The 12,300-nt window shown below is 47.7% G+C and overlaps 1 protein-coding gene across 9 annotated transcripts in view; it reads left to right on the top strand.

Annotated features, from left to right (window-relative positions):
• TBCCD1 (TBCC domain containing 1) overlaps positions 1-12,300 on the top strand; it is a 281,536-nt gene that overhangs the window by 157,792 nt on the left and 111,444 nt on the right. For all 9 annotated transcript variants that reach the window (XM_085648714.1, XM_085648713.1, XM_085648712.1 and 6 more), the window contains one exon: positions 6,414-6,780. In XM_085648714.1, the coding sequence (XP_085504840.1) occupies positions 6,414-6,780 (367 nt within the window). The remainder of the gene's footprint in view (positions 1-6,413; positions 6,781-12,300) is intronic.

Here is a 12,300-nt window from a genome sequence, read left to right on the forward strand (position 1 = left end):
AATTAACTGCAAGCCCCAGAATGCAATGTTCTTTGCTTGTGAGACACGACGTTTTATGAATATTGCAAAATTAGCGTGAATTTGTAATGTCCCAAAACATTGCTGCAAATCATCTCCGCATAGTGCAGGTTTTTCCGCTGACCCAAAGATTACTTGCTTGTCATGCGGTGCCGTCAGAGAAAGAGTGATCCTTCCCTTCTCCCCTTCTCGAGCAGAATGCTACCAAATGGCAAAGGCAATCCTGTTGCTGGCGCTTCTGCGAGCGGTCCGTGCCCCCTCTGTTAACATCAACAAGGCATCTCCATTTTACAGGGGGCCCTCGGTCCTGCAGGGCGAGCTCTCACAGCCAGGAATGGAGATCCTGGCAACACGGTACTTCCACCAACACAAATTAGAGCTCAACACCGACTGATTGACAAGCTTGACTTTTATTCGTCATGGCAAGCGGAAATGAAACACCCCATCCTTACGCGTTTCAGCCGTTAGGCCTTGGTCACAGGTGAGTGTCGTTTCAGTAGTAGTTCCCAAGTGGTCACATGGCTTGTGAATTAACTGCAAGCCCCAGAATGCAATGTTCTTTGCTTGTGAGACACGACGTTTTATGAATATTGCAAAATTAGCGTGAATTTGTAATGTCCCAAAACATTGCTGCAAATCATCTCCGCATAGTGCAGGTTTTTCCGCTGACCCAAAGATTACTTGCTTGTCATGCGGTGCCGTCCGAGAAAGAGTGATCCTTCCCTTCTCCCCTTCTCGAGCAGAATGCTACCAAATGGCAAAGGCAATCCTGTTGCTGGCGCTTCTGCGAGCGGTCCGTGCCCCCTCTGTTAACATCAACAAGGCATCTCCATTTTACAGGGGGCCCTCGGTCCTGCAGGGCGAGCTCTCACAGCCAGGAATGGAGATCCTGGCAACACGGTACTTCCACCAACACAAATTAGAGCTCAAGACCGACTGATTGACAAGCTTGACTTTTATTCGTCATGGCAAGCGGGAAATGAAACACCCCATCCTTACGCGTTTCAGCCGTTAGGCCTTGGTCACAGGTGAGTGTCGTTTCAGTAGTAGTTCCCAAGTGGTCACATGGCTTGTGAATTAACTGCAAGCCCCAGAATGCAATGTTCTTTGCTTGTGAGACACGACGTTTTATGAATATTGCAAAATTAGCGTGAATTTGTAATGTCCCAAAACATTGCTGCAAATCATCTCCGCATAGTGCAGGTTTTTCCGCTGACCCAAAGATTACTTGCTTGTCATGCGGTGCCGTCAGAGAAAGAGTGATCCTTCCCTTCTCCCCTTCTCGAGCACAATGCTACCAAATGGCAAAGGCAATCCTGTTGCTGGCGCTTCTGCGAGCGGTCCGTGCCCCCTCTGTTAACATCAACAAGGCATCTCCATTTTACAGGGGCCTCTCGGTCCTGCAGGGCGAGCTCTCACAGCCAGGAATGGAGATCCTGGCAACACAGTACTTCCACCAACACAAATTAGAGCTCAACACCGACTGATTGACAAGCTTGACTTTTATTCGTCATGGCAAGCGGAAATGAAACACCCCATCCTTACGCGTTTCAGCCGTTAGGCCTTGGTCACAGGTGAGTGTCGTTTCAGTAGTAGTTCCCAAGTGGTCACATGGCTTGTGAATTAACTGCAAGCCCCAGAATGCAATGTTCTTTGCTTGTGAGACACGACGTTTTATGAATATTGCAAAATTAGCGTGAATTTGTAATGTCCCAAAACATTGCTGCAAATCATCTCAGCATAGTGCAGGTTTTTCCGCTGACCCAAAGATTACTTGCTTGTCATGCGGTGCCGTCAGAGAAAGAGTGATCCTTCCCTTCTCCCCTTCTCGAGCAGAATGCTACCAAATGGCAAAGGCAATCCTGTTGCTGGCGCTTCTGCGAGCGGTCCGTGCCCCCTCTGTTAACATCAACAAGGCATCTCCATTTTACAGGGGGCCCTCGGTCCTGCAGGGCGAGCTCTCACAGCCAGGAATGGAGATCCTGGCAACACGGTACTTCCACCAACACAAATTAGAGCTCAACACCGACTGATTGACAAGCTTGACTTTTATTCGTCATGGCAAGCGGAAATGAAACACCCCATCCTTACGCGTTTCAGCCGTTAGGCCTTGGTCACAGGTGAGTGTCGTTTCAGTAGTAGTTCCCAAGTGGTCACATGGCTTTTGAATTAACTGCAAGCCCCAGAATGCAATGTTCTTTGCTTGTGAGACACGACGTTTTATGAATATTGCAAAATTAGCGTGAATTTGTAATGTCCCAAAACATTGCTGCAAATCATCTCCGCATAGTGCAGGTTTTTCCGCTGACCCAAAGATTACTTGCTTGTCATGCGGTGCCGTCAGAGAAAGAGTGATCCTTCCCTTCTCCCCTTCTCGAGCAGAATGCTACCAAATGGCAAAGGCAATCCTGTTGCTGGCGCTTCTGCGAGCGGTCCGTGCCCCCTCTGTTAACATCAACAAGGCATCTCCATTTTACAGGGGGCCCTCGGTCCTGCAGGGCGAGCTCTCACAGCCAGGAATGGAGATCCTGGCAACACGGTACTTCCACCAACACAAATTAGAGCTCAACACCGACTGATTGACAAGCTTGACTTTTATTCGTCATGGCAAGCGGAAATGAAACACCCCATCCTTACGCGTTTCAGCCGTTAGGCCTTGGTCACAGGTGAGTGTCGTTTCAGTAGTAGTTCCCAAGTGGTCACATGGCTTGTGAATTAACTGCAAGCCCCAGAATGCAATGTTCTTTGCTTGTGAGACACGACGTTTTATGAATATTGCAAAATTAGCGTGAATTTGTAATGTCCCAAAACATTGCTGCAAATCATCTCAGCATAGTGCAGGTTTTTCCGCTGACCCAAAGATTACTTGCTTGTCATGCGGTGCCGTCAGAGAAAGAGTGATCCTTCCCTTCTCCCCTTCTCGAGCAGAATGCTACCAAATGGCAAAGGCAATCCTGTTGCTGGCGCTTCTGCGAGCGGTCCGTGCCCCCTCTGTTAACATCAACAAGGCATCTCCATTTTACAGGGGGCCCTCGGTCCTGCAGGGCGAGCTCTCACAGCCAGGAATGGAGATCCTGGCAACACGGTACTTCCACCAACACAAATTAGAGCTCAAGACCGACTGATTGACAAGCTTGACTTTTATTCGTCATGGCAAGCGGGAAATGAAACACCCCATCCTTACGCGTTTCAGCCGTTAGGCCTTGGTCACAGGTGAGTGTCGTTTCAGTAGTAGTTCCCAAGTGGTCACATGGCTTGTGAATTAACTGCAAGCCCCAGAATGCAATGTTCTTTGCTTGTGAGACACGACGTTTTATGAATATTGCAAAATTAGCGTGAATTTGTAATGTCCCAAAACATTGCTGCAAATCATCTCCGCATAGTGCAGGTTTTTCCGCTGACCCAAAGATTACTTGCTTGTCATGCGGTGCCGTCAGAGAAAGAGTGATCCTTCCCTTCTCCCCTTCTCGAGCACAATGCTACCAAATGGCAAAGGCAATCCTGTTGCTGGCGCTTCTGCGAGCGGTCCGTGCCCCCTCTGTTAACATCAACAAGGCATCTCCATTTTACAGGGGGCTCTCGGTCCTGCAGGGCGAGCTCTCACAGCCAGGAATGGAGATCCTGGCAACACAGTACTTCCACCAACACAAATTAGAGCTCAACACCGACTGATTGACAAGCTTGACTTTTATTCGTCATGGCAAGCGGAAATGAAACACCCCATCCTTACGCGTTTCAGCCGTTAGGCCTTGGTCACAGGTGAGTGTCGTTTCAGTAGTAGTTCCCAAGTGGTCACATGGCTTGTGAATTAACTGCAAGCCCCAGAATGCAATGTTCTTTGCTTGTGAGACACGACGTTTTATGAATATTGCAAAATTAGCGTGAATTTGTAATGTCCCAAAACATTGCTGCAAATCATCTCAGCATAGTGCAGGTTTTTCCGCTGACCCAAAGATTACTTGCTTGTCATGCGGTGCCGTCAGAGAAAGAGTGATCCTTCCCTTCTCCCCTTCTCGAGCAGAATGCTACCAAATGGCAAAGGCAATCCTGTTGCTGGCGCTTCTGCGAGCGGTCCGTGCCCCCTCTGTTAACATCAACAAGGCATCTCCATTTTACAGGGGGCCCTCGGTCCTGCAGGGCGAGCTCTCACAGCCAGGAATGGAGATCCTGGCAACACGGTACTTCCACCAACACAAATTAGAGCTCAACACCGACTGATTGACAAGCTTGACTTTTATTCGTCATGGCAAGCGGAAATGAAACACCCCATCCTTACGCGTTTCAGCCGTTAGGCCTTGGTCACAGGTGAGTGTCGTTTCAGTAGTAGTTCCCAAGTGGTCACATGGCTTTTGAATTAACTGCAAGCCCCAGAATGCAATGTTCTTTGCTTGTGAGACACGACGTTTTATGAATATTGCAAAATTAGCGTGAATTTGTAATGTCCCAAAACATTGCTGCAAATCATCTCCGCATAGTGCAGGTTTTTCCGCTGACCCAAAGATTACTTGCTTGTCATGCGGTGCCGTCAGAGAAAGAGTGATCCTTCCCTTCTCCCCTTCTCGAGCAGAATGCTACCAAATGGCAAAGGCAATCCTGTTGCTGGCGCTTCTGCGAACGGTCCGTGCCCCCTCTGTTAACATCAACAAGGCATCTCCATTTTACAGGGGGCCCTCGGTCCTGCAGGGCGAGCTCTCACAGCCAGGAATGGAGATCCTGGTAACACGGTACTTCCACCAACACAAATTAGAGCTCAACACCGACTGATTGACAAGCTTGACTTTTATTCGTCATGGCAAGCGGAAATGAAACACCCCATCCTTACGCGTTTCAGCCGTTAGGCCTTGGTCACAGGTGAGTGTCGTTTCAGTAGTAGTTCCCAAGTGGTCACATGGCTTGTGAATTAACTGCAAGCCCCAGAATGCAATGTTCTTTGCTTGTGAGACACGACGTTTTATGAATATTGCAAAATTAGCGTGAATTTGTAATGTCCCAAAACATTGCTGCAAATCATCTCAGCATAGTGCAGGTTTTTCCGCTGACCCAAAGATTACTTGCTTGTCATGCGGTGCCGTCAGAGAAAGAGTGATCCTTCCCTTCTCCCCTTCTCGAGCAGAATGCTACCAAATGGCAAAGGCAATCCTGTTGCTGGCGCTTCTGCGAGTCTCTCTTTCTCTCTCTCTCTCTTTCTCTTTCTCTCTTTCTCACTCTCTCTCTTTCTCATCTAGAGGTTTCCACAAGATATCTTGTAAGCGCTTTTGTTCAGATGGAATCATTGTCCATCCATTGACCAAGGTCCTTAATGAGGTATTACTCCCAATATGTCAGAGACTGACATGTCTAACCAGGCTTAATCCAGTGAAGGGAACGGGTCCTTCCCTAAGTCATTGAATATTTTGTTGATCAAAGCCAGTTATAAACCTCTTTCTGCAATGTTATGCAGAGAAGGAACAGTGCAAAGGCAAGCAAGGGTGACGGATAAGGAGAACTGCAAAGACAGGGTAGCAGACAAAATGTGGGAGCTATGCAAAGATTTATGCTGTCAAACATGGCAAACCACCTTCTTGGGAGCACACATGTATTTTGGAAACCCCAACCTGAGGTAATCAAAGCCCTAAGTGCACCTTAATACCCTAGACAGACACACACTCTCAAACACAACATTGCAAAAACTATCGGAGATTTATGTGGTGCTTCATTAAATATTTGTGTGGACTACGCATGCTGTTTAGTCTAGGGTGGTATTGCTCCAGGCTACGATACTCGAATCTCCAGTACGATTATATGTATTTTGTTACGTGTGAACTGTACAAATTCAAACATAATTTAGGATTACGTAAGTATACCTTAATGTATGTAATCAATATGACAACATTTATGTTTTCATTAAAACATGTAGCTGATAGTAACACAAATTCACTCTAAAGAGGAATATAAGGAAATATTACAAATAAATGTTCCGTAAAATGGCACATTTCAGTTCAGTTTCCCCTTCTCCAAACCTAGTGTTGTCAAATGAATACTGCTCTGGTTTAGGTAGTTTCACCTCAGAGAAATAAGAACTTGCATGAGTAAGTAGAGCAGAAACTGATAGTGTATTGACTTGGGAAACCAGGTCTATGAGTACTTACAAGAGTGCAATAGAGTAAAGTGGTTTCTGTTTGACTAGAGTGAACGTTTCATCGACCATTCTCACAGTATTAATTTTAAAGTATAATGCAAATTCTTAAGATTTCATTCGAGAAAATGACGTTGACAAATTAGTGTAACAATCACAAAACTATACTAAAACGTAAAATGGATGTCCCACTGAATAGCAGCTGTCAGAGTGCTTTTATTTGAAAAATGACATCGTTCTCTAATTGTCAGATATCTATTTTTTATGTTGGATTTTCCAGAACTGGGATGATTACAACCATATGAATTTCATACAGCAGCACTTGTCCGACCTTCTTGAACTACTTTTGGACCCAGATCAGCTCACTGCATCATCACACTCTACCCACAGTAGCCTATTGTCTATGGATGCTGTCAAAGCCTTGGGTTTCCTCATTGAGGGAACGCTGGACAAGAACCGAACTGTTCATCAACTTAAAGAGCTTGTCCTTTGTCAGCCACTTCAAGTCAAGAGTGGATATTCAAAAACCTCCAAATGTTTCTCCCTACAAAAGCTGCAGCCTTGGATAAGGGATTGTCTAGTTGTAAATCCATTTGCAATATCTGCCTGCATCAAGTCTGGAAAGAAGCTAGCTTGGGCGTTACAAGGTAAAATGAAAACTTGCATGTCAAATCTATATATTTTTTAAATATTGGTACTGTAAAGAACAGTTGTTCTGCATTGTAGGATCTTCGCTTCCAGTCCTAAACGTTAGAACAGGGATCTTCTGCCTATTATGTAATAAGAGCTACTTATGCTCAATGAGAATCATCCCGAGCTACTGACATTATTAGTGTTGTGTTTGTGACCACATCAAATGATTACATTAGTGGCCTCCTATGCAAGATTACCAGCAGCGTCCAACTCTGTGCACAGGGGCATAGCTTCCATTGGTGTAGGCAGTGCATTGGCAATGGGGTCCAGAATCCTGGGAGGGCCATTGTTCCCTGCTTATTTTTGTATTTTATGATTCAAACACTATTTGTTTCCTTTCACTAGGGCTTAGGACACAATGACTATGCCCCCTGTCAGCGTATACGGCAGTGTTGCCTGCAGTAGTGTAAAAAGCCCTTTGTCACTTTGGAATGCCTCTACATAGTTACTATGTAAGAGCTGCTGTAGCTGCAATGCTTGTGACACCAAGGTAATAATAATAGTAATACGTCTCACCAGTGCCCTTTGATTTATCACTCAAAATCAGGTTTATAAACATATTTTGGAAATTCTACTTTTTTTCTCCAAACTTGAGCGTATGAGTTCTGAAAATATGCAATTTTATTTCTCAAATACAGATTTGTCATTTTTTTTATATAAGTTCATTAATTCAGCCAAACAAAAAAATCTTCCAATTTAAAAGGCTGAGCTGTACGCAGGACAACTACTTACAGGTAGGAGCAGTGCTACCAGTATTGGAGGAGACTGCGTTAGAACAATTCCCCCAGCCCCCCTCCCCGTGGACTCCGGAGCACTTTTCATAGGTGCATTGTTCAGAGAATGTTACTCAGGGTATCAATATCCGTCTATCCCTCTGGTGAGCAGCACCCTGTAACAGCCTGATGAACTACTAATAAGCAGTTTCAAGCTTCAATTAATGCTTCAGTTGTGCAAGAAAAGGTTGAAAATGTATGAAAAACAGGGCAAAATTCACACTTATAGGCTTTTTATTGAAACATGCGAAAAAGCGTCCTGTTACTTCTTTAAGATTAAAGGAGCTTCACCTAGCCAGGATGCAGTCTACTACTAGTTGCCTCAGAGAGTCAGTTCTGTTATCCATCGCCTGTGAATAGGATCTCAGAGAGTGTGTGAGGTTGCGCACTTCTATTTATGTGACCGAAAATTTATAGAAAATGTTAGCTTTTTCATTTTCACTTGACATTTTTTGTTCAATTGATGAAGTGGTTTTGTTGCTGGTTTTTGACCAACTTTCTCCTCAGAAATACATTCTCTTTTTGAAATGTGTCCCTCCTGCGGGAGGAAGAAGGATTTCTCTGACCCGCACTTGGTCTGTGGGGTGTGTCTACCTGCCTCTAACTGGGTCAAAGGCTGTGACATCTGTAATAAAATGCTCAAAAGGGCTTTGAATGACTGAGAGTACATTAGGCACAGAGGAATAATGCAGGGCTTAGGAGCAGAGTGAGACGGGAAGAAGAAAAGCTGCAACCTGCTCACCGTCAAAGGTGAATTCGTCATCGACACCCCACGGAGCGACATTGACAAAACTGCCCTTGTTATTTTTATGTCATTGGCTTCACTATCAGCATCACTATCGACATTGGTAAGACACTCAATGCTGACTTAGAAGACAGACCACCATTCGACGTTGAAAAAGAAGTGCCAATAGACTGCTTCAAAGTCCCCATCTGTGTTGAAAAGAACAAGATTGTCCCCATCACCCAGGATGGCATCTACATAGTCATGAATGCCATCATCTCATCAGCATGGTGATGGCATTGACATTACTTTTTTTTTACCTCTTCACCAAATTCTATGTCAGGACCGGAGGCTTCGGATTATGCTATCTCTCTTCGCTTTATTACTTATCAGAAACAGCAGCCAGAGAGATTCGTACAAAAAACTACAACTCCCTACAACCAGGGAGATAACAGTAAATTAGTCCATCAACTATTTCTGTGACACCATCCAAAGTCCTCTGTCAGCTCTCTCTCCTCCTCTTTCTTCGCTGCTGCGCAGCCAGTTAAGTGCTTTTGGTCATTTTTCTACTTTCGAATAACTGTTTGCTTGTTTTGGTGCTAGTTACGTGTTCGGATTCACGTTCGTGGATATTCAATGTATTTTTTTCCATTGTTGGTTTTTTCATTACACAGCCCCTACCCGCCGCGGGAGCGTTCTCGCTCCTTACGCGGCCTGCTCCCCTGCTGCTGCGGCTTCTTTATACGCCGCTAGGGGCGCTTGACCGCCTTGTCGCTCTCGCGTCGCATCTCCTCAGATGAGGAGCGCGCCGCGAGACCAACGGTCACAGAGCCATCCCCTGCTGCCTCACCTCTGACGTCCGCATCGCGGACTGTATTTCACACGGCATTGTTTCTTCCTACGCCCCGGTGGGGGTCTGTATTGCGGTATAAACCGCGTTGAACGCGCTTCGGTATTCAGCGCTGTAGGCACCAGCCGAACACCACGCATCGCGCGGATGGTGTCCCATTACATTCTGGGCATTTCACTCCAAATTGCATTTGGGCTAAAAACACTGTATTGCAACGCGGTAGGGAGGCAGCCACCCGGTCAGGTTATTCCTGAGGGTTTTTCCACGTTGAGGGTCTGGTGCAGCCCTATTGTAACCCTCTGGGCTACCCTATCTTTGCGGCCTTTGGTCTGCTCATAATCCTATTGACCTGCTGGTTGAGTGACAGTCCTGGGTGTCCTTAGGTACTTACCTTGTCGAAAATGGCCAGCCAGTCTGAATACTATGAGGAGGAAGTGCAGGAATACTTACCTTATAGCGATGATTTCTTTGACGCAGTTGATGATTCGATCTACCGGGTGGTTAATGAAGTAGTGGGTCCGATGGAGCAGCGTCTCTCGGATAGGATAGTGCAAGAATGCAACAGATTGGCGGCGGCACGTGGCAGTGCGGCGCCGGCCCCTGGGCAGCTTCCCGATGGGGCCCCTCCCCCCCTAAAAAGCAGCGTCCTGATGGAGTGGATGCAGACGCCTTTGCGCGCCTTAAGACGGCGTTTTTGGCAAAGACGGCCCCAAGTGCTCCCCTCCTCCCTGCGAGTGACCCACTTCAGGATACTCCAGACCCCCCATTCCAGGCGACAGATAATGATACCCATGGGGATACTGATGATGAAGCGGGTTCTTCCCGTCCTTGCCGGCCGGCTCCGGCGACCACTTCGGCGGCGCCTGAGGAGGATGCTGATATGCTGAACCCAGATGAGATAATGCATCCCCGGTCTTCAGCATGGGTCCCAGGGGATAAAGTTGTTAGGTTCCTTGCCAACTGTTTGCGTAAACCTCTGAAGAAAGAGGCGCGGAGTTGTTTGAGGGCGGAATGCCCGCGTCCCTCTTTGCCAGACAAAATCGCGCTTACGCCAGAATTAGACTCCAAAATGGCTACGTTCCTAGCAAAATTTGTAAAGGATCCCCGTAAGGGTATTGATAGATCTTGGCGGTCCTGTCAGGACAAGCTCCTTGACGCCGTCGGCCCAATGGCAAAAATCCTGGACATGGCGGAGGAGGCTAAGGTAACGGGCTCAACTATTTCACCTGAGGTCTTATCTAATTGGGCCCAACGAGCCATCATTTTTATGGGCAATGCGAATTGTGCTCTTTCAACGGAGCGTCGCCGCTCCTTGTTGATAAAATTGGACCCCAAACTTGGGGATTTATCTTCTTCTGAGGCCGAAGCTGTTGCTCAGGGGGGCCTTTTTGGAGAACCGTTTGTTAAAGTACTGGGGAAGTTTGTCTCTACCTTTACCTCCTTGGACAAGGCCCAGTTGGGTATTAAGAGAGTGTTTACCCAGCGGGTTTTCCGCGGGGCCGGTCGAGGCAGGGGCCGCTCGTCCGGCTGCGGATTCCAGCAAAACCCTCCAAGGGGACAAGGCTCTGGCCGTGGTCAGTATAATTCCACCGCAAACTACACCAACTTTTATCCAACGCGAGGACAGCGTTTCAAGGGCCGTGGAGGATACAAGTCCAATTCCGGAGGCGGAACTTCAAACGGTAAGTGTCCTCCCCGCATGTCAGTTGAGGATAGGGGGGCGATTGGCATGCTTCAGACAGGCTTGGGCGGAGCTAACGTCCGATGCATGGGTCCTGCAGACGATTCGAGGCTTTCATGTGGAATTTATGGGCAATCCTCGTCAGGTCACGCGGCCGTGTCCACTACAGTTCAGCCTTCAGGACGCACGGTTGATCGACGAAGAGGTCGCCGAATTGCTTCGCAAAGGCGCCATTTGTCGCACAACTTTGCATCCTCACGGTTTCCTCAGCAATATATTCCTTGTGGACAAAGCAGACGGAGGTCATCGTCCGGTAATCAACCTCAAGGAGTTCAACGCGTGGTTGGTGTATCGCCATTTCAAAATGGAGGGAATTCACCTCTTGGGAGATCTCTTGCGCCCTTCCGATTGGATGGCGCGTCTGGATTTAAAAGACGCCTACCTCGTTATTCCCGTGCATCCGCCCCATCGATTCCTTCCGTTTCGTTGGGGGGGCTTGGTATACGAATTCACGGCCCTTCCATTCGGGCTTTCCTCGGCACCGTGGTGTTTCACCAAAGTGCTTCGTCCCGCGATAGAGTTTCTCCGAGCGCGGGGTATACGCATGATCGTCTATTTGGACGACCTTCTTCTGATGGCTCAGTCTCCCCAACTCTTGGTGATGCAACTCCAGCAAACCGTTTCTCTGCTCCAGAGCCTAGGGTTTGTTATCAACACGAAAAAATCGATACTTCAACCCTCTCAGTCAGTCACCTTCCTGGGGTTTGTGGTAGACTCCGTTCAAGCAACCCTGAGTCTTCCGTCTCGCAAGATGGCGAAAATTCGGCACGAACTACGCCGCACGGAGTCCAAGCTCACCATTTCCTTGCGTCAGCTTGCCAGAATCGTAGGCCTCCTGTCGTCCTCGATCCAGGCGATTTTTCCGGGCCCCTTGCACTATCGGGCACTGCAGCGTCAAAAGGCCTACCACCTCAGACAGGGTCACTCATACGATTACGTGGTGCCCCTTTCGGCGGAAGCCAAAGAGGAAATTCTCTGGTGGCTTACTCATATGGAGGCATGGAACGGTCGGGCGATTTTCGGATCCGTTCCAGACTTGGTCATCGAGTCCGACGCCAGCAAACTGGGATGGGGTGCTCGATGCGGGGATTTTTCCACCGGAGGTGTTTGGTCAGCAGACGAGCGGGATTTTCACATCAATTGCTTGGAACTGCTAGCTGGCTCTTTCGCAGTGCGCTGTTGGACCAAGGGCAGGGTTCAGTCTTGTGTCCTTCTGAAGATGGACAACATCTCCGCGGTCCGTTATGTCAATCGGTTGGGAGAGCCCCGTTCTCGGGCGCTGGCCAACCTGGCAAAAGATTTTTGGGGCTACTGCCTGGAGCATCATATATATGTGATGGCGGAATATCTCCCGGGCCAGCACAATCAGATAGCGGATTGGCACTC

The sequence above is a fragment of the Triturus cristatus genome, chromosome 3_2 (genome assembly GCF_964204655.1).
Source record: "Triturus cristatus chromosome 3_2, aTriCri1.1, whole genome shotgun sequence".
Lineage (NCBI taxonomy): Eukaryota > Metazoa > Chordata > Amphibia > Caudata > Salamandridae > Triturus > Triturus cristatus.